At 41.9% G+C, this 20,220-nt stretch overlaps 1 protein-coding gene across 2 annotated transcripts in view; it reads right to left on the reverse strand.

Annotated features, from left to right (window-relative positions):
- Positions 1 to 20,220, reverse strand: part of kif21a (kinesin family member 21A) — a 153,813-nt gene that overhangs the window by 107,217 nt on the left and 26,376 nt on the right. For both annotated transcript variants that reach the window (XM_080207281.1, XM_080207282.1), the window contains exons 2-4: positions 11,253 to 11,475; positions 8,373 to 8,555; positions 6,542 to 6,691 (exon numbers count right to left, since the gene is read on the reverse strand). In XM_080207281.1, the coding sequence (XP_080063407.1) occupies positions 6,542 to 6,691; positions 8,373 to 8,555; positions 11,253 to 11,475 (556 nt within the window). The remainder of the gene's footprint in view (positions 1 to 6,541; positions 6,692 to 8,372; positions 8,556 to 11,252; positions 11,476 to 20,220) is intronic.

Raw genomic sequence — 20,220 nt, forward strand, 5'->3', positions numbered from 1 at the left:
GGCAGCTCTAGGGTTGCGACATTGATCTCTTCTTCCTATATGTTTGGACCTTGCAATACCACGGTTCTAGGTCAATGTTCATTACTGATCAAACAAGTTGAAGATCTGCCCAACAGGCATCATAAAGACCCTTAACAAATGTCCACATGCATTCAGTAAGGAACCAGTAAACAAAATGGATTGCAAGAAATCCAGCAGAAAACAGGAGAGTTAAATGGAAGTTTCTCCAATTGGCAGAAAGTGGGAAGGGATATCCCAGAAGTTTACTAGAATATTGATGTTTATTATTCATAGATGGTTTGAACTCAAATTGGGAGCGATGGCATCGAAATTGCATGACACCAATTTGGGCGATTTAACTAATAACGTAAAAGTTTGCGCAAAATGCAACAAGATATGCAGGTTTCCAGACCAGAAGAACTAAAGAGCGAATTAAATTGAAAGCAGCAAAAAAGTGAGAGCCTGTTCATTTTGGGAGATGGAAAAGGCAGATGTTGTTCCTGGAAGGAAAGATACTAAATGGCTAAGAACAAAGCAATCCAGGAGTACAAACATGAAATTACAAAAGGTAGTGATACAAGTTAAGAATATAAAGTACATATTGGGGGTTGTTTCTAACTACAAAAGCTAAACGTATATTTAACTTTATATGGACCACACCTGCTTGCAAACTATGTACTCTTGATTCCATACTATTAAAAGGATTATTGAATGTACAAGGAATGCAATTAGATCTGAAAGGATGCTACCATCAGGAAAAGCAGAGCAGAGTGTAGCTCTTTTCTTGGGAAGACTATCTGATGCAGATCTTTAAAACCAAATAATGGCACGCCAAAGGATGGACATGAAGAATTTGTTTTCATTTATGGAGAAATCCAGATCATGGGTGCTTAAGATCGTCATTAAGAAATCAAATAAAGTATTTCAAAGGAATTTCTTGCCACAAGAACTGCACAAATGTGGAACTTAATACCACTTGGAGTGGTTAATGCAGACATCATTGATAGGTTTAAGAAGGGTGGCAAAGACAAGCCAGGGAATTATAGGCCAGCAAACCTGACATTAGTGGTGGGTAAGTTACTTTAGTAGATTCTGAAACAGGATCCATCAACAGCTGGACGGTCAAGGTCTGATAGGGATAGTCAGCATGGCTTTGTGCATGGGAAGTCATGTCTGACAAATCTTTTAGAATTTTCAAAAGAGATAACCAAGAGAATGAGAGAGGGTGGGATGTTCATGTTCTTTACATGGAATTTAGCAAGGCCTTCGACAAGGTCCCACATATCAGGCAAGTCTGGAAGGTTAGGTCGCAGAGGAACCAGGGTCACATTGGATCCAGCGAGATCTAGCAAATTGGATTCTGGCTCGATGATACGAAGCAGAAGGTGATGGCCGAAGGCTGGTTCTCAGACTGGAGGCCTGTGGTGTGCCTCAGGAGTTGGTGTTGGGACCCTTGTTATTCGTTATTTATATATATGATTGAGAAGTGAATATACAAGGCATGGTTAGTAAGTTTGCGGACAATACTACATTAGGGGGTATCGTTGATAGCAAAGGTGGTTATCAAAAACTACAGGGGGATCTTGATCAGTTAGAGAAATGGGCCATGGGTTGGCAAAATGTGAGGCGTTGCATTTTGGAAAATCAAAATAGGGCAGGACTTATACAGTGATGGTTGAGCCCTGGGGAGTGTTGAGGAACAGAGGGACATGGGAGTACAAATATATAGTTCATTGAAAGCAGCATCACAGGTGGACAGAGTGGTGAAGAAGGCGTTTAGCACATTAGCTAATATCAGTCAGGAGACCGAGTATAGGAGTTGGGACATGATGTTACAGTTGTACAGGTCATTGGTGAAATCGCATTTGGGGTACTGTGTACAGTTTTGATCACCTGCTATTGACAAACTGGAAAGAGGACAAAGAAGTTTTACAAGGATGCAGCCAGGATTAGTGGGCCTGGGTTATAGGGAGCGGCTGGCCAGGCGAGGATTTTATTCCTTGGAATGTAGAGGAATGAAGGGAGACCTTATTGAGGTGTATAAAATCACGAGGGGCAGAGATAGGATGAACACACAATCTTTTTCCCAGGGTAGGGGAATTGAAAACTAAAGGGCATAGGTTTAAGACGAGATGGAAAAGATTTCATAGGGACCGGAGGAGCACCTTCTTCATGCATAAAGTATCGTGTATATGGAATGAGCTGCCAGAGAAAGTGATTGAAGCAGGTTCAATAGCAACATTTAAATAGAATTTGGATGAGTACATGGATGGGAAAGGAGTAGTGGGATATGGGCCAAATGCAGGCGATTGGAACTAGCTGGGAGGGCACCTTGGATCAGTTGCATCGAAAGTTTTCCATGCTGTGTTGTGCTCTCTATAAAGGTTCAAGAGGAGGCAGGGTGCATGCAAGAGAGAAGGGAGTTGACATGTTTTGGGATCAGGATAAGAGAGACAATTTAAGTAAAAGAGCAGCAGTAAGGACGAGGGTCGAGAGTGTGCATGAGAATGTTTCCAGTGTGTGCAGCATAGCAGAGTTTTGGATCGGCCAAAGTTCATTAGGTTGGTCTGCATGACATTGGAATAACTGAGTCTGGAGATTTGATCAGCATGGATCCTGATTTTCCAATACAATGATAACCAAACAGTTAGCATTCACTATCACTTCTCCACTGAAACAGACAGTAACTTCACCATGTGCATGGAATAATGCAGAAACCAAGGAGTTGCTGTCAGTAATTCAATATTATTTCAGAATAAGCACACTGTGGTTCACCCTAGAATGTGAACCATGAATAACGAATTTACAAAAACATACACATGCATATTGTTAGTCTCATTACAAAGACTTTCACTTTGCTGAATGAACTGTAACAGGATTTTAAACACTAATATGTTCAAAATCATACAAAATATCTTCGCAGGTTCTGAAAAGTTGGCAAAATTTTACCAATATGATAAAACCCTCAACTCTGAAATTTTTTTGGAAGTTTATTTATATTTTAACTTCCATCTTAATCCATATTCACGTTTTGTGCTGAAAATTGAAATTACAGATGAATGCATTGAGTGCTTTTAATTTCCTTCTTGCCTTTGGCCCTTCTGTATGATTCTGATGTGAGAGTAAACTGCTTAACCTAGTTGACAATATTGTTGCTGCTGGGTGCCTGCAAATCTGTTGACTTGGCTCCAGATTTAAACTGCCATTCGGAAAGAGAAAATCTACACCGCAGATATTGCTAGAGCTTTGTGGGCAGCTTTCTACAAGACCAGCAACGAATGCAGTTGCTTCATTGTTGACTGCAAAACCAAGGCCATTACAATCTCGAGTGGGAAAACAATCTGTGCTATGATTGGTTACAAGCAATATTGCGAAGGAGGCTTAAGTGAAGGAAATAGAAGTTCTTTGCAAGGACTACCAATAATCATAACAGATTTCAATTGCATGACATTTCTTTTTTTGAGGCATTGGTTAAAAAGTAGCAAAGAGAGGGTAAGGAGAATGGGTAAGTACTCAAGTTGGCTGACACAAAATGGAGCCCTCCCCGCCAGGCCCCAATTTGCCATTATGTTTACAAATGGCTTGGATGAAAAAGTGAGAACCATATATCTAAGTTCACTAACATATCAGGTGGCACAATGAATGGTCTAAACAAAAGCGGAATGCTGGAAAGGAATACCAAAAGATTAATTAAATGGGCAAAACCTATGACAGATGGAGTTCAATGTTGGAAAGCATGAACCCAGTTTTGTTCCCAAGATAACTATAGTTTTTTCCAAATGTGAGAAGCTAGGAAACTGTGGAAGAGTGGAGAGATTAATACATCCCATACAGAAACTGTTGTTAAAAGATAGTGGACAACAGGTGCAAAAAAAACAAAAACGAATAAATTGTTGGCTTTTATTTCAAGAGATGCAAGTTACTTTAAAGTTGTCCAGAGCTCTGCTTAGGTATCTAGAATACTGCCTTCAATTCTGAGCACGGCATTTTGGATTTGGAGGAGGTGAAACAATTTCAGAATACCAGGGCTAAAATGTTCAATCATCAGGAAGAGTAGCATAGGCTGAGCAAAATATAGATGATTTTAGGGCAATTTAATTTTGATGCTTAAAATAATTTAAAATTTTCTCTAGTGGAAGAGTCCAAAACAAGAGGTCATGACCTTAAAATTTCAAATGGACTATTCAAGGGTTGCCAGGAAGTACTTCTTTACACAAAGGGTGGACCTTAACCCTCCAAAATGCTGTTGTGGCCAGTCAAATTGAAAAGTTTAAAAAGTGAGACTCAACCAAGCTTTTTGTCCTGCTTGAGATCATAGATGCCAATATTGTAGCTGAATACACAACTTGCACACCACTCAGCTCAATTCTCAGCAGAACTCTCACCTCGCATCTGCTGATGCTTCCTTTGATTTAGTATAAATTTACCTCAGGTGTCTGACTACAAACTAAGTTTTATTACTTCAAAATGTATTTTACTGCATAAATTTGACTCTGGAATATTTTGCTAAATTTGATAAACTATTGTGAACAAGATTCTCCACTCAAACTACGAAAAGTCCAATATTTTCAAATCAGTTTCACAGCAAATGCTCCTTTTAACAATCATCTGGTCCATCCCCAGCTGTTAACATAAGGTGAATCTTTTCTCACAGTGAACTCAAGAAAACTAAACAGAAAACCTACAACAATCGTGCTTCATTGAGCTTGTTCAGAAAAACACCATAGAGCATTGGACTGCTTTTGGCAAATATGATTAAACAATTATATTTAAAATATTATGAAGCACATTTGCTATTTATTTTTCCCAAGCATGATTTAAGTTTAATTGTTTAACCACCTTTCCCCAATTCTGTTTAAAAGCACCATTATGAGATCTGAGGCAAAAATCTTTTTTTCAAAAACTAGTTTAAAAATTCTACTGAAGTTTAGGGTTCTTTCTCCCAAAATTTTGTGTATCACTGAACAGCCTACCATTTCTTTAATTTTGATAAGGTATGTATCTACTGAAGACAGTGGTTGTATATAAAACACATGGGGATCCTAAAAGTATCATATTAAAAATATTAGAAAGTGAGTGAGCAAGGCTTTCAGAAATGCAGGACAAAATTTTCAGCTTTTCCCTCAATCTTGTTAGATATCACTAACTCAAACAGTTTCACAGTTTTTGATGAAAGGACATCAACCTGAAGTGTTAACTCTGTTTCTCTTCACACATGCTGTCTGGTTTGCTAAGTTTTTGCAGCAATTTTTGTACTCAGTTTTTAATGTTAATATTGTCTGCCTTAATAAGCTAATAATTGGGCAGCATGGTGGCATACTGCTGCCTCACAGCACCCAGGGATCCAGGTTCGATTCCTGGCTTGGGTCACTGTGTGGAGTTTGCATGTTCTCCCTGTATCTGCTTGGGTTTCCTTTGGGTGCTCTGGTTTCTCCCTCAGTCTGAAAGACGCGCTGGTTAAGTGCACTGACCCAAACAGGTACCAGAGCATAGCAACCAGGAGAATTTTACTAACTTTGTTAATGTAAGCCTTACTTGTGACTAATAAATAAACTGTAACTTTCAAATTCATTTCCCTTGCCTTGACAATGCAAAAAGCTTGTAAAATGTTGTCAAGTGCTTGTCCATTTTACAAATATGGTTCCAATGTGCTCAACTGACTGAACTGCCAAACTATCCTGGGTAGGATCAATGCCTCTTCATTCAACTAACTTTTCCCATTCTCAACAAAAAAATGAGTAAAAATGCCATGGGGGAAAAGTATGGAGTCATTCAGGCCTGGAAAGGGCACGTTCAATGCTTTGTCTCTGCTGAGTTTGCTATTTTCAGCCCAACAATTGACTTCACTGTTTCTGGCCTGAAAGCAAAACAGTCATGATTTCTGTTCTTCCATTGCTTCCTAGTGACCTCCAGCATAGAATGAGAAATATTTTGAAGTAGATTTCAAGCTCAATTAAACTCGAGTTATTTGAGGAATGTGCTACAAGTAGCACTTCAAAAAGCAGTAGACTGTTCAATACGTCTATGTCTTTAAAGCGTTTTTTTGGTCAGGTACAGAATGAACCAATGGTCCTTTTGGATAAGGTTTTTAACAAAAGGTTATTAGTGTTAAATTCTTTGGTAGTTGATATATTTGCTGTATGATTTGGTTGCTATTTTTGTAGGCTGCCCGAGTGAATTCATTTCAGATTATGGAAGACCAGAATATTTTCCAATCACTGAAAACACCAAAGTAAAAAAGGGCCATAAATGGGGTAAGAAATAGATTTTCTGGGTTTGCAGATAACAACAGCAATGCATATTTAAATTAAATGCTCCCACATGCCATGTTTTCAAATAACTGTTAGATGCTCACCTGAACGTGTTACTTTAGCACTCAAGTATGAGTAATGGAAATATTTCCAGTATTGTAACTAATTTGCATTAAAAATTTATTTCACATTACACAGCCAAAAAGGGTACATCTTTTCCAGTCAGACAAAAATTACCTTCCCACCAAGCATTTGCTATTTCTTAATTAACTTTTGGGTCTCAATCTTACCTCAGCTTCAGAGCCAATGGTACGTGTTGTTACTCCTACAGTGTAAATTCCTCCATTTGCATCTTCGTGGATCCTAATGTTTGACTTTTTGTGTCTTGCCTCAAGGTCACGGATTGAATCAAACAGGTCAAGAATTTCTTCATTATAAAGCTTAAAGAAATAAAGAAAAATTAAGTAACATGCAACTTCAAAATCTGCTTATTTCATTATGCAAAACTTTTACCAAATAATGCCCCTATTGGAAACTTGTACTTATTGCAGAATGGGGTGTGGAGGGTACATTAAGAAAAGTAGAAGCTTCAAGTTGGTAAGCATATAACAGAAGTTCAGTCAGCAGTGATAAAGTAAATGGAAAATTGAGGGAAACTAGGGATCGAAAATAAAAAACTTGTCACAAATTACATAAACGAACAGTTTTTCAGCTTTAGTATCCAAACCAGTTGCAACCTGGTCTTTATTTTGTTCATACTATTTTGGCTACTGTTTCTTTGAACTTTCTCTTGTTGCTTAGATCCGCTCAAATACATTCTCCTCCATTCACAGTCTTGCCTTGAAATTAAGATTCATCACAACATTGCACACCCATTCTTTCCCAGAGAAGTACTATTATTGGGTGGCATGGTGGCACAGGTGGATGGATGGTGCTGCTGCCTCAGAGACCCAGGTTCAATTCAAGCCTTGGCAACTATCTGTTTGGAATTTGCACATTCTCCCCGTGTCTCCATGGCTTTCCACTGGGTGCTCCAGTTTCCTTCCACATTCCAAAGACTTGCAGGTTAGGTGGATTGGTTGTGCTAAATTGTCTCTCAGTTTCTCAAGGGGTAATGAATTAACCATAGTAAATATATGGGGGTTACAGGGATAGGGCAGGAAAGAGGGCCTGGGTAAGATACTCTGCTAGAGGATTGGTGCAGGCTCAATATGCTGAATGGCCTCTTCTGCATTGTATGTGTAAAAAAGTTCTAATTCTGAACACCTAACATTCTCTATTTTCTTCTCCCTCTCAATTTACCTGATTTTCACAACCTTGATGATAATCCTGAGCATTCTGCCTTCACCTAGGTTTTTCCAAATTTAAAATGAAAAAATTATTTTTTTGTTTGGTTGCGATGCTCATTAAATTTAGATTCACAGAATCATCCCTAAGTGAAAGAGGACATTCAGCCCATTGAGTCAGCACCAGCTCTGACAAGAGCATGTCACCCAGGCCCTATCTTCATAACCCCACGTATCTACCCCTCCTAACTTACACATCTTGGGACACTAAGAAGCCATTTACTACATCCGATTCGCCTAACTGGCACACATAGGGAGTCTGGGAGGAAACTGGAGCACCCGGAGCAAACCCACAACCACACAGGGAGAACGTGCAAGATAGTCACCCAAGGCTGGAATTGACCCTAGGTCTCTCACGCTGTGGGGCAGCACTATACCTGTGCCACCCTTTAAGGAAATGTAAATTTCCAGCACCTTTGTTACCTTTTCATTTCTACACATTTCAAAAACACACAAGATGACAGAATATTTTAATTTTCTAATCTTCATCACTGCTTTTAGGAAACATTTACCATCAAATTAAACTTGTATCCAATAATGCAGACCAAGTCAACATGTTAACTATAGCTAGAAGTAATTCTATACGATACGGAACACTTCCCAGCTTTGCCTAGCTAATTAAACGAACAGCTGTGAATGGAAAAAAAACAGTGATACCACGAACAGTCTTTATGTCATATCTATCAATGGGGCATGTTGAAACCTTGCTAAATATAGGTGAAATTGAGTACAGCAACTTTGACCCTCATAAATAATGACTTTAAAAACAACACACCTCAAGAAATTGGGCATTAACTTTAAACTCCGGTGGTGGCAATCCACGTTCAACAGCAGCACGCTTTCGTTCTTCAATACCACAATAAAGGTGCTTCACAGCTCGTGGAATTATACCATGTTCCATTTCAGTGATGTTGACATCGAAGCCAGTCCCCATGGTATACGTCTTCCCAGAGCCAGTCTGTAAGGAGATAAAGCGTGCCTTTTACTTCTCCAAAAGACCCGTGTTTAATATAGATTATACCAAAATTAAAGGCATTGCTTCATGTTTGTGTTTCTGAAATTGTTTTCACTGACATTTTCACTTCATTTCAATTCTTACTTCTGAAAAATTGAATTTTTCTTCCTCCTCTCATCATTCCTTACAAACCCATGATTCTTTTGTACTTCCAAGTGAGAGACTCAGGTTATCTAACTAGTTATGAAGAGGTATTCCAGAATGGGATTGGGATTCCTCCAGTTGCTTAGCTCTCCTTGTGAAGCATCGGAATTGCTCACCATTGCCCCTCTGATATTTGAAGGGCAAAGAAGAAACTGTTGATATGACGCTGGATCTAAGTCAAGCTGGTACAGAAGAACAAACACACTGTTAGGATTCCAGCTGATGTTATAACTGGATGGGAAGATCACAAAATGGAACCCTGCCTCAAAAGGCCATAACTTTTCCGTTTCTTTTTAGGTAACATGGAGGAACAGAGTCACAGAACCACCAATTAATTTCGGTAATAAGAAAAAAAAACACCCAAAATATTGGATGATGATCCAATACTCCTTTACTCCCTCTTTAGCTTCGCAGCCAAACACAAATTTTAAGGTTAAATTGGATTACAAAGCATATCTTGAGCTACAATGGCCTCAGTAACAAAGTTCCTTTAAGCACACAGATTGGCTGTGACCAATTACACACTCCGCTCTGAACCTAAGTTAATACCTTTGGATTTCTCCTCAAAACTTCTCACATTTTGGGAGAGAAATTTGGAAAGTCTTAATTTTTTTTTCCCCCCACAGTAATGCTTTCCACTGTTGGTTTGCATTCAGAAAACCAGTTCTCGTTTTCCAAATGACACCGTTAAACAAAACCTCCATTTGACTTTGAACAGCAAATCTAGTTTTACATCAACCCCTTTAAGATTTTGGTCTTGACAGCTGTACTTCAATTCTCAATTCCCAGACTCTATTAGAATGACATAAAACTTTAGATTCAACTCTGACAACTGATTTCCCACTTGAAATATGGTTACTGCAATTGTCTCCTTATCTTCAAACATGTTGATGACTCTTCTTGAATTCTTCTGAACAATATCATGATTTCTGTTCTTTCAGTTTCAGAATTGCCCACATCACATATTCCATTTGCCAGATTGTTGCCCACTCACTTAACCCTTCTGTCCTCTTCACAACTTACTTTCCCATCTATATGATTCATCAGCAAATTTAGCAACCATTTCTCCAATCCCCACATCCAAATAATTTATATCAATTGTAAAACATTGAGGCCCCAGCAACGATCCCTGTGACACACCACTCATTACATTCTGCCAAGCAGGAAAGGACCCATTTATTTCCAGTTAGCTAGCCAATTTTCAATCCATGCCAATGTTAACCATTTCCAATATATTATCCCCTACACAATGAGCTTTTGTTTTCTGTAATCACATTTGATGTGACACTTTATCAAATGTCTTCTGGAAAGCTCAGTACATTCCCCTTTATCCACAGCACATTTGATTAGTTCAAAGGACTCCAATAAATTGGCTAAACATGATTTTCTTTTCACGAAAGCCATGTTGACTCTTCTAATTGCCCTGAATGTTTCGAAATGCCCTGCCAATAACATCTTTAATAACTTCTAAGATTTTCCCTTTGACAAATGTTAAGCAACCTGGCCTGTTGTTTTCCACTTTGTCTCCCACTTTGTCTCCCTCGCTTTTTGAATAAAGGAACAACATTTGCTATTTTTCAATCTAATAAGAACATTCTCCGAATCTCAAATTTTGGAAAATTAAAACCAATGCATCAACTATCATACTTATTTGAAGATTCTAGTATGAAGTCCATCAAGATGTGGCGATTTGTCAGCCTGCAGATCTAACAATTTGCCAAGTAACACTTCCTTGGTGATTGTAACTTTTGAGTTCCTCCTTCCCTTCCAATTCCTGACTTTCAGTTATTCCTGGGATCTTTCTGTATTCTCTGCAGTGAAGATTGATAGAATGAACTGGTATTTTCTATCTGGCATCTTTTTATTTTCCATTATTAATTCTGCAGACTTACTTTCTATAGGACTAACCTCTTGTTAGCTCTTATTTAAATACCTATAGAAAATTTTACCATCAGTTTTTATAATTCTAGCTTGCTTTCTTTTGCGTTTAATTTTTCCTGTCGTTAATCTTTTAGTCTCTTTGCTGTTCTTCATATTCTGTCCAGCTACCCATTCCTTCACAATTAAAATGATTTAAGTAATGTCACATTTTAACTTTTTTAATTAACCATGGATGACAGATCCAGTGCTTGGAATTTTTCTTTCTCATTTGAATGTATCTATTCACAGCATTCAGAAATATCCTTTTAAATGTCTATCACTGCATCTTTATTGACCTATTCCTTATCCTCATTTGACAGTTCACTTTATTGAGTTCTACTTTAATGCCCTCACTTATTTAAATTTAAAATACTCGGCTTGGGACCACTCTTCTCTTCCTCACACGGAATGAAGAATTATGATCTCTGCTCCCTAAGGGCACCTTCACTAGCTGAATGCTTAGCCAGGCAATTAATTATCGAAATTAAGCTTATAGGTTGATGTTTTCCTTTATGCTCTATGGGATGTTGTGCGCACAATATTCATAACAAAACTTTTACACAATATGACACTCACCTGACCATATGCCAAAACAGTGGCATTGTAACCCTCAAAGCAACCATCAATAAGCTTTTCAACACATTTCATATAGATTTCCTCCTGAAGAGTGTCCATGTCATAAACAAAATCAAAAGTAAAAGCTTTATCCTTTCCGAGGACAACCTGAGGCTCTCCGGGTATAACCGAGGTGCAAATGTGACATCCTTCAATCTTCTCTTTAGCCAGTTGTGGACGAATTCTGTACAGAAAGGAAGGAAGGGATAATGAGCACAATGTACAATTAACCCAGGGATATTAAAACTTGACAGGAAAATGTTACAGTATGATGTTTTGATCCACGTATGTCAGTTATCCTAGTAATACACAGATCAGGAAAAAGTAGGGCAGAGACCAAGGGAAATCCAGCTTAAACTGCATTTATTTTAATGTAAGAGGCCTGATGGGCAAAGCAGATTAACTCAGGGCATGGATGGGTACATGGGACTGGAATATTATAGCTATTACTGAAACATGGTTGAGGGGGGGGAACAGGACTGGCAGTTCAATGTTCCATGGTACAGATGCTATAGGAAAAATAGAACAAGAGGTAAAGGGGGTGGGGGGGTGCACTTTTGATTAAGGAAACATCATGGGAGTACTGAGGGGGGATATATCCGAGGGTTTGCCCACTGAAGCTATAAGGGCAGAACTGAGAAATAAGAAGGGGGAAAATCACTTTGATAGAGTTGTACGATAGGCCCCCAAATAGTCAGTAGGAAAGCGAAGTGCAAATACATAATGAGAATACAGATAGCTCCAAGAAAAACAGGGTGGTAATAATAGGGAATTTTAACTTTGCCACATTGACTGGAACAGCCATCGTATTGGAGACTTGGTTGGAGAGAAATTTGTTGAGTGTATTCAGGAGGAATTTCTCATTCAGTATGCGGATGGCCCAACTAGGGAACAGCCAAAACTTGACCTCCTCTTGGGAAATAAGGAAGGGCAGATGACAGAAATGTTAATGAGGGATCATTTTTGGGACCAGCGACCATAATTCCATTTCTTTTAAGATAGCTAATGATACAGTTTTTACTTTTAAACCAAACCTAACAAAATAAAATCAAATTACTGTGGATGCTGGAAGCTAGAATCTGAAACCAAAAGAGAAAACACTGGAAAATCTCAACAGGTCTGGCAGCATCAGTAAGGAGAGAAAAGAGCTAATGTTTCAAATCCAGATGACCCTTTAGCAAAGAACCATCTGAACTCGAAATGTCAGCTCTTTTCTCTCCTTACAAATGCTACCAGACCTGCTGAGATTTTCCAGCGTTTTCTCTTTTGGAGTTAAAATTCTAAATTGGGGCAAGGCCAATTTTGATGGTGTCAGACAGGAACTTTCAAAAGTTGATTGGGGGAGTCTGTTGGCAGGCAAAGGGATGTCTGGCCAGTGGGAGGCTTTCAAAAATGTGTTAAACAGGATTCATATAAAGCAAATTCCTCTTAGAGAGTGAAGGGCAAACCTGGTAGAAGTAGGGAACCCTTGGACGACTCAGGATATTGAGGCCCTGGTCAAGAAGAAGGAAGCACATTACATTCGTTGGCAGCTGGGATCAAGTCAATCCCTTCAAGAGTATAGAGGGTGTAGGAGTAGAGTTGAGAGAAATCAGGACAGCAAAAAAAAAAGGTCATGAGATTGTTTTGGCAGATAAGGCAAAGGAGAACCAAAGGGCTCCTACAAATACATAAAGGGCAAAAGAGTAACTAGAGAGACAGTCGGGCCTCTTAAGGATCAATAAGGTCATCTATGTGCGGATCCACAAGAGATGGGAGAGATTCTAAATGAATATTCATCAGTATTTACTGTTGAGAAAAGCATGGATGTTAGGGATGTGGGGAAATAAAGAGTAATGTCTTGAGGAGTGTACATATTACAGAGGTGGTGGTGCTGGAAGTCTTAAAGCACAGGAAGGTAGATGAATCCCCAGGACCTAAAGAAGTGTATCCTAGGAAGGAAGTTGCAGGATCCCTAGCAGAGATATTTGAATCATCAACAGCCACAGGTGAGATGCCTGATGGCTGGAGGGTGGCAAATGTTGTGCCTTTGTTTAAAAAGGGCTGCAGGGAAAAGCCTGGGAACTACAGGCCAGTGAGCCTCACATTTGTGGTGGGTAAGTTGTTGGAAGGCATTTTGACAGACAGCTTCTACAGGCATTTAGAGACCAAGGACTGATTAGGGGCAGTCAGCATGGTTTTGAGAGTGGAAAAATCACGTCTCACAAATTTAACTGAGTTTTTTGAAGGGGTAATCGAGAAGGTAGATAAGGCAGCCGCAGTTGACGCTGTCTACACAGACTTTAGCAAGGCCTTTGACAAGGTACCGCATGGTAGATTGTCACAAGGTTAAATCTCTCAGGATCCAGGGTGAGGTAGCTAAATGGATACAAAATTGTTTTTCAAACTGGGGGCCTGTGACAAGCAGCGTTCCTAGGGATAGGTGCTGAGTCGACTGTTATTTGTCATTTCTATTAATGATTTGAATGAGAATATAGGAGGCATGGCTCATAAGTTTGCAGATGACACCAAAGATTGGTGGCATGGTGGACAGTGAAGAAAGTTATCTAAGGTTGCAACAGGATCTTGACCAACTGGGTCATGGGCTGATGAATAGCAGATAGAGTTTAATTTAGTTAAATACGTGGTGACGCATTTTAGCAGATCGAACCAAGGCAGGGCTTACTCAGTTAATGGTAGGGCATTGGGAAGAGTTATAAAACAAAGAGATCTAAGGGTACAGGTTCATAGCTCCTTGAAAGTGGAGTCGCAGGTGCACAGAGTGGTGAAGGCAGCATTCGGAATGCTTGGATTCATTGGTCAGAATATTGAATACAGGAGTTGAGGCATCTTGTACAAGGCATTGGTAAGGTCCATACTTGGAATACTGTGTACTGTTCTGATCACCCTATTATAGGATGGATATTAAACTAGGAAAAGTGCAGAAAAGATTTACTAGGACGCTACCGGGACTTGATGGATTGAGTTATAAAGAGAGGCTGGATAGCGTGGGATGTTTTTTTCCCCCTCGAGCATAGGTGGCTTGGGGTGATCTTATAGACATCTATAAGATAAGGGGCATAAATCAGCTTGATAGCCAACACCTTTTTCCAAAAGGTACAGGAATCTAAAACTATAGAATTAATGTGAAAGGGAAGAGATATAACAGGTCCAGAGGGCAAATGTTTCACAGAGGGTGGTGAGTGTCTGGAACAAGCTGCCAGAGGTATTACTATAGGCAGGTACAGTTTTGTCTTTAAAAAGCATTTAGACAATTACATGGGTAAGTGGCTATAGAGGGAGTTGGACCAAACACAGGCAATTGGGACCAGCTTAATAGCTTAAAAAAAGGGCAGCATGGACAAGTTGAGTCAAAGGGTTTGTTTCCATGCTGTAAACCTCTGATTCTAAATAAAAAAATGGTGCTGTTTTAATCAGAGGATTTGGTGCACAGAGAATGTCAACTTCTGAGTACTTTTGTATTTGTTAAAATATGCCTTTGAAACTTACAAACAAGAAAGTACGTGAACCTTGATTTAATCTATAGAAATTTTCATCCTTCTAGTACAGGAAAAGCCTCCCAATTATTCATCTTTTTCCACCACCTCTCGCCGCCCCCGCCCCCCGGAAAAAAAACAAGATTCTTTCTAATACTCTGTTCCACCAAGTCACACTTTATACCAAAATAGCAGGGTGCCTGGATTTTTTCTTTCTCCCCGTTCATGGTATTGGATCTAACAGGGCAATAGTGCCATTTGGTAAGATTGTTAATTTTCCAGCATTAAGTAGTTCAAAAACAGATCAGTATCTGCTTGTTGCATTATCTGTTCTGAAAACAACAAACAAGAGACAGCAGGCAACAATAAATAAGTCTCTAATCTAATCAAAATCTTCCAATGATATCATAAACTGAAAGCAGTACTTTAGATATCATTCAAATTGAGATGGAATGAAAGTTTCTCATTTGCTGGCTGCAAATTAAACGTGGACAGTCTTACATTGTTCTGTTTTGTCTGTGGACAGACAACACAGAACAGCTGTTAATTTGGCACCAATGCAGGAAATAGAAGAAAACACAAAGCACTGCAGCAGAGATGCATTTTGGAAGCTGCAGCTAAGGAATGTTGCTGGAACACAGCTTGCAATTAACTGTATAATGGATCTGGGATTGTCAGATGTTGATACTCGGGGCAAAATTTTACAAGATTTTTCAAAATGTCCAGTGAAAACATGAGAGTTCCTGATCTGTTTTCAGGCCCAATGTTATGTACTCAGTCCCTGAAAATGTGAGCTAGACCCTTTCTAGCCACTCAAGGCAATGGGCAGTGCTTAATTCGCCAGACAGCCTGCAGTTCAGATTGGAGCCACCAAGTACGCACGTACAGAAAAAGTTTTAAAAAAAGCAGCTCTCCTGACAAAACACCTCTGGGCCAGATACAAACTCCCTCTCCCCCATTGACATTGGAGACCCCCCACCCAATATTACTGACACCCGTCCAAGCCTCACCCCCTCTTCCAAAACCAATTGCACACAGCCCCCTCACCACCTCTGCCGTCCCTGAAGGGTGACTGATGTGACGCTCTCTCTGTCCCTTCCCAAAATCAGAGACACAAATCCCTGTTCTCCCCACCGCCCAAACTTCACCAGCACATCTGCAACTGCTGACTTGTTTCCCCTCCATGGTAACAAGGCAAACTGCATTAAACTGACTGGAATGCTCTAAGAGACACGTGACTTACCAAAACTGTCTGCAGCTGATCTGCCCTAACAAGGGAGAGCTCCATAAAAAACCCAAACAGGCAGTTAGCACAGGAAAGAATGGCCTCCAGGAATGCAGCTCCTCGATTTTCTAATGCTGATCTGGCCAGGTTGCTGGAGGCAATGGAAGCAAGGTGGGGTTATCTCTAGCCCCTCGCAGGATGGCGCCCCGGGGAAGGGATGGAAACACAGCCTGGGAGGCAGTGGCAGCATGCATTAGTGCCAGTGCACTGGCCACGAGAACCAGGAAGCAGTGCCACAAAATAACTGAATGCCCTAATCCAGGAAGCAACGGTGAATGCTTAACCTCATCAAGCATCTTCCCCTTAAATGACCCCAGATGCCCCCCCCCCCCACCACCACCACCACCACCAGCACCCTGCATGCTTCCAGCCTCTGACCCCCCGAAGCACACCCCCTCCTAAAAAAATCATAACCCTTGCCCTCTGAGGTCCACCACCTGATACCCTCCAGGGCTCATGCCATCAGATTTTACATGGTTCCCCTGTCCCTGCAGAAGAAAAATGCGCATATTTGCTCGGAGAGGACAAAGACGTGGTGGTGTGCTTGAGAGTCGGGTCTTCATCCTCTGAGGTGCGGGCACTGGAGCTTTTTTTGTCCATTCATTTGTGGGATATGGGCATCACTGGCTGGCCAGCATTTATTACCAAGAACAACTGAGAGGGCAGTTGAGAGTCAACCACATTGCTGTGGCTCTGGAGTCACAGATAGGCCAGGACAGTTAAGGACGGCAGATTTCCTTTTCTAAAAAGGACATTACTGAACCAGATGGGAGCATGGTCAGGTTGGAGCATGGAAGTGAGCACTTACCAGTCCTCCACTCGCTGGAGATATCGCAACTAAGTTGCATGTAGCCTGGATTCCTCTCCTTCCCTTACACTTAACCTTGTACCCTATGTTGCAGGAAAGAACCCCTGATGTGCCTGGGCCATCTGGCATCACAGCCCGCCACTGCTGCTCCCACTCATTCTGCCCAACAGCTTGGAGGTCTCCTCAGAGGAAACCGATGAAGGGACTCCGAGGCCAGCACCAGTTTTGCATCAGCTTCTGGAGCGCACTATGGAAGCAGCACCATTCCATTGGGAACCCTGGGAAACAGGAAAGACTTGAGCCTGTGTCTGGGCTTATCACCCAGGAGACTGTGGCTGTGGCAACACTTTGACTTTCCCCTTCCTGACAGCAGGGCATCTCAGGGGCAGTGGGGTGGTAAGTGTATCATGGATAAGTCCTGGAAGCTGGCCAAGGTCCATGCCCCTCCAGAGGATGATCATCAAGGGTACCACAGGCCACCTCTGGTGTACATCCTGGGGAGACACCAAGATGTGGCAGCAGGCCATATAAAAAGATAAGTTGCAGTGGCACTAAGATGGCATGGGTGAAAGGACAACACTAGTTAGATAGAATATTTAAGTACCTGAAAGTCTCACATTCAAATGTTTTTACATCACTTATTTTGAAGGCACTTTTATTGGCACAAATAAATGTTATTTCATCCACTCCCGTGACTAACTTGTCTCTGATTAGCCTCAAATGGAAGGTACTTATCCCATGGTCACTGGAAGAACCTTGCATGTTGTTGCCAGTTGGGGAGGCACTCAGCGCACTGCTACTGTGAAAATCAAAGTGTTCAAATAGTTTACTGGCACATACAGCAGGTGGCATGCATTGGCAGTGACTTACAGTGCAACAGAACCCAGGAGAGATTTTCTCCTGCCGCCCCTCCAAAAACCCATAATAGCCCTGCATGGGTGTTGAGTGCTCCTTACCCACCACCCAGATATGGGCCCAAGTGCCAGCATGCATGTGGAGCTTGGGTAGGAGTGAGACTAGTTTGCACCATCATAAAGGTGCATAGCATCACCCTCCTGACCGCCTTAGAAATTTACTAACACAGCATACTCAGGCCCACCACTCTATTGTTACAATGTTGCAGGAGATTATAGCACTATTTGGGCAGGGGAGGGAGGGAGGGGCAGCACAGCAGAATGGGAAATGGGACGCACATGCAGCAACAGAGTCTCCAAGTGATCAAAGCATGTGGTGATCAGGGCCTTCTTTGCCATCCTCACATGCCTGACCCTTGCTGCCACCAGCCCTCCAGTGCCTGGGCGGTGTTGCTCATCATCATCATCATCATCCTCTTCTTTCTCTTCCTTCTCCTGCGAAGCAGAGTCCTCCCTAGCAATGCCTGGCTGGTTGGTCTCCATGTCCTCCTCCTTCAAAAAAGGTCTACTTACAGCTGTTCTAGGTTGTATAGGACACAGCCCATGTCCATAACGCTGAACAAATGCCTGAACTGCATTTTGAGGAGCCCTATACACCACTTCACTATTGAATGGTGGCAACATGGGCCTCATTACATCAGGTCTACGCCTCAGTGTCAGGCTTCCACAGAGGCGTCATTAGCTAAGTGTAAAGCCAGTACTCCATGTTCCCCATGAGCCATTCCAGCACACTGAGCTCCCCCTCAACACCTCCGGGATATTGGATCTCCTCAAAATGAAACTGTCAGGCATGCTGCAGGAGTGTCTGGCGCAGACATGCATTATGCTCAGCTCATGCTCACACAACAATTGCACATTTATTGCACTGAAGCCCTTGCTGATCATGAATCTTTCTGGATTCTTCACCAAGGCCTTGAGGACGATGTGGGTGCAGTCTATAGCCCCCCGCACATTTGGCATCCCCTTGATGGCTGCAAATCCTGCAGCCCAATATTCCTGCTGGGCTTGATCCAGGTCAAATTTAATGTACTGGCCAGCCTGGCCATCTGTGACCTCCTTCACACACTTGTGGACAGATGATTGAGAAAGGCAACAAAGATCTCCAAAGGTCAACAAAGGTGGTCTGGAAGGACGCAGTGGTGTCAAAGTTTAAGGCCGTCACTTTCACAGAAGGTGTCCCCCTCCACCTCAACCCCACCCCAGGTATTGCATTGTCTCCTTTCGGAGCTGGAACTGTTGGCAGCACACAATGTCTGACAGTTGGTCAAGGGCCACATGTGTGAAGAACAACTGGGTTCTCAGCTCCCTCCTTCTACTGTTCCCCTGTCCCCCCACCCCCGAGGCAAATGGCGACCACGTCCTGCCTCTGGTGGCCATTTCCTCTACTCCTCCGAGTGGCAAGGCCTGAGCCTCTTCTGCCCGCAATTCATCCTCCTGCTCCTCCTCCTCACCTCCAGCAGCAACCAAAAGACCAGCAAAATCAATTAGTTGCACTACAAAAGCCCTCTCAATCTGATGTGGGTTGGGGAAGGGAAGCAACAGATGGAAAGGTTAAAGAACTCCACTTGCTCCCGCCCCCCTCCATCCCAAAAGGCCAGTAACATACTTTCCCTACATTCCCCCCACACACCCCCACATTAGGAAAGCTTTGGGGGACAGTTTGACAACAGGGAACCCCCCCCCCCCCAATCTCTCACACACACAGCCACCGCAAAGGTGGCCCCAGAGAATGCTGCTTGACAAGTCCTGAGGTTGCAGCACTGCTATTTTAGAGTGTTTCCAGCTCATCTCCCAGATAAAGAGTGTTTGCTGCTGCCAGCACAAGACAGTAGCGCTAAGTTAGCGCTAAGACACGAGGTCAGCACTCTGACCCAGGTCCATGCTGAGAGTCTGAAGATGGACCCTATGAGCTACAACAGCCTCCCACCCTCCCCCACATACTCACCCCTCTCCGACCCAAAACCCAACGTGGCTACCATGAAATAACCCCAGAATAGCACAGAGCAGTTTGAAATAAGCACCTGAATGCCAACTTTTATACTTGTTTTCCTGACCGATTCAAGCTACAGTGAACGAGGTCGTTAAGGCAGGTGAGTTGGGGTGATTGGGACTGAAACTCGCTAATTACATTGTGATGAATGCAAAAAAATACAAAATGATGTTTTATCCATTTTGGGTGGGGTCCTGATTACGCCAATTTTTCTTGGGCAGCATGGTGACAGAGTATTAACGCTGTTGCCACACAGTGCCAGGGACCCGGGTTCAATTCCCAGCTTGGGTCACTACCTGTGTGGAGTCTGCACCTTCTCCTGCATCTGCATGAGTTTCCTCCCACAGTCCAAAATTGTGCCAGTTAGGTGCACTGGCCATGCCAAATTGCCTCTTGGTGCCCTCGGATGCATCCCTAATGCAGAGGGATTTGAGGTGTAAATATGTGAGGTTACAT

The sequence above is a fragment of the Carcharhinus amblyrhynchos genome, chromosome 19 (genome assembly GCF_965287045.1).
Source record: "Carcharhinus amblyrhynchos chromosome 19, sCarAmb.v2.hapA, whole genome shotgun sequence".
Taxonomy (NCBI): Eukaryota; Metazoa; Chordata; class Chondrichthyes; order Carcharhiniformes; family Carcharhinidae; genus Carcharhinus; species Carcharhinus amblyrhynchos.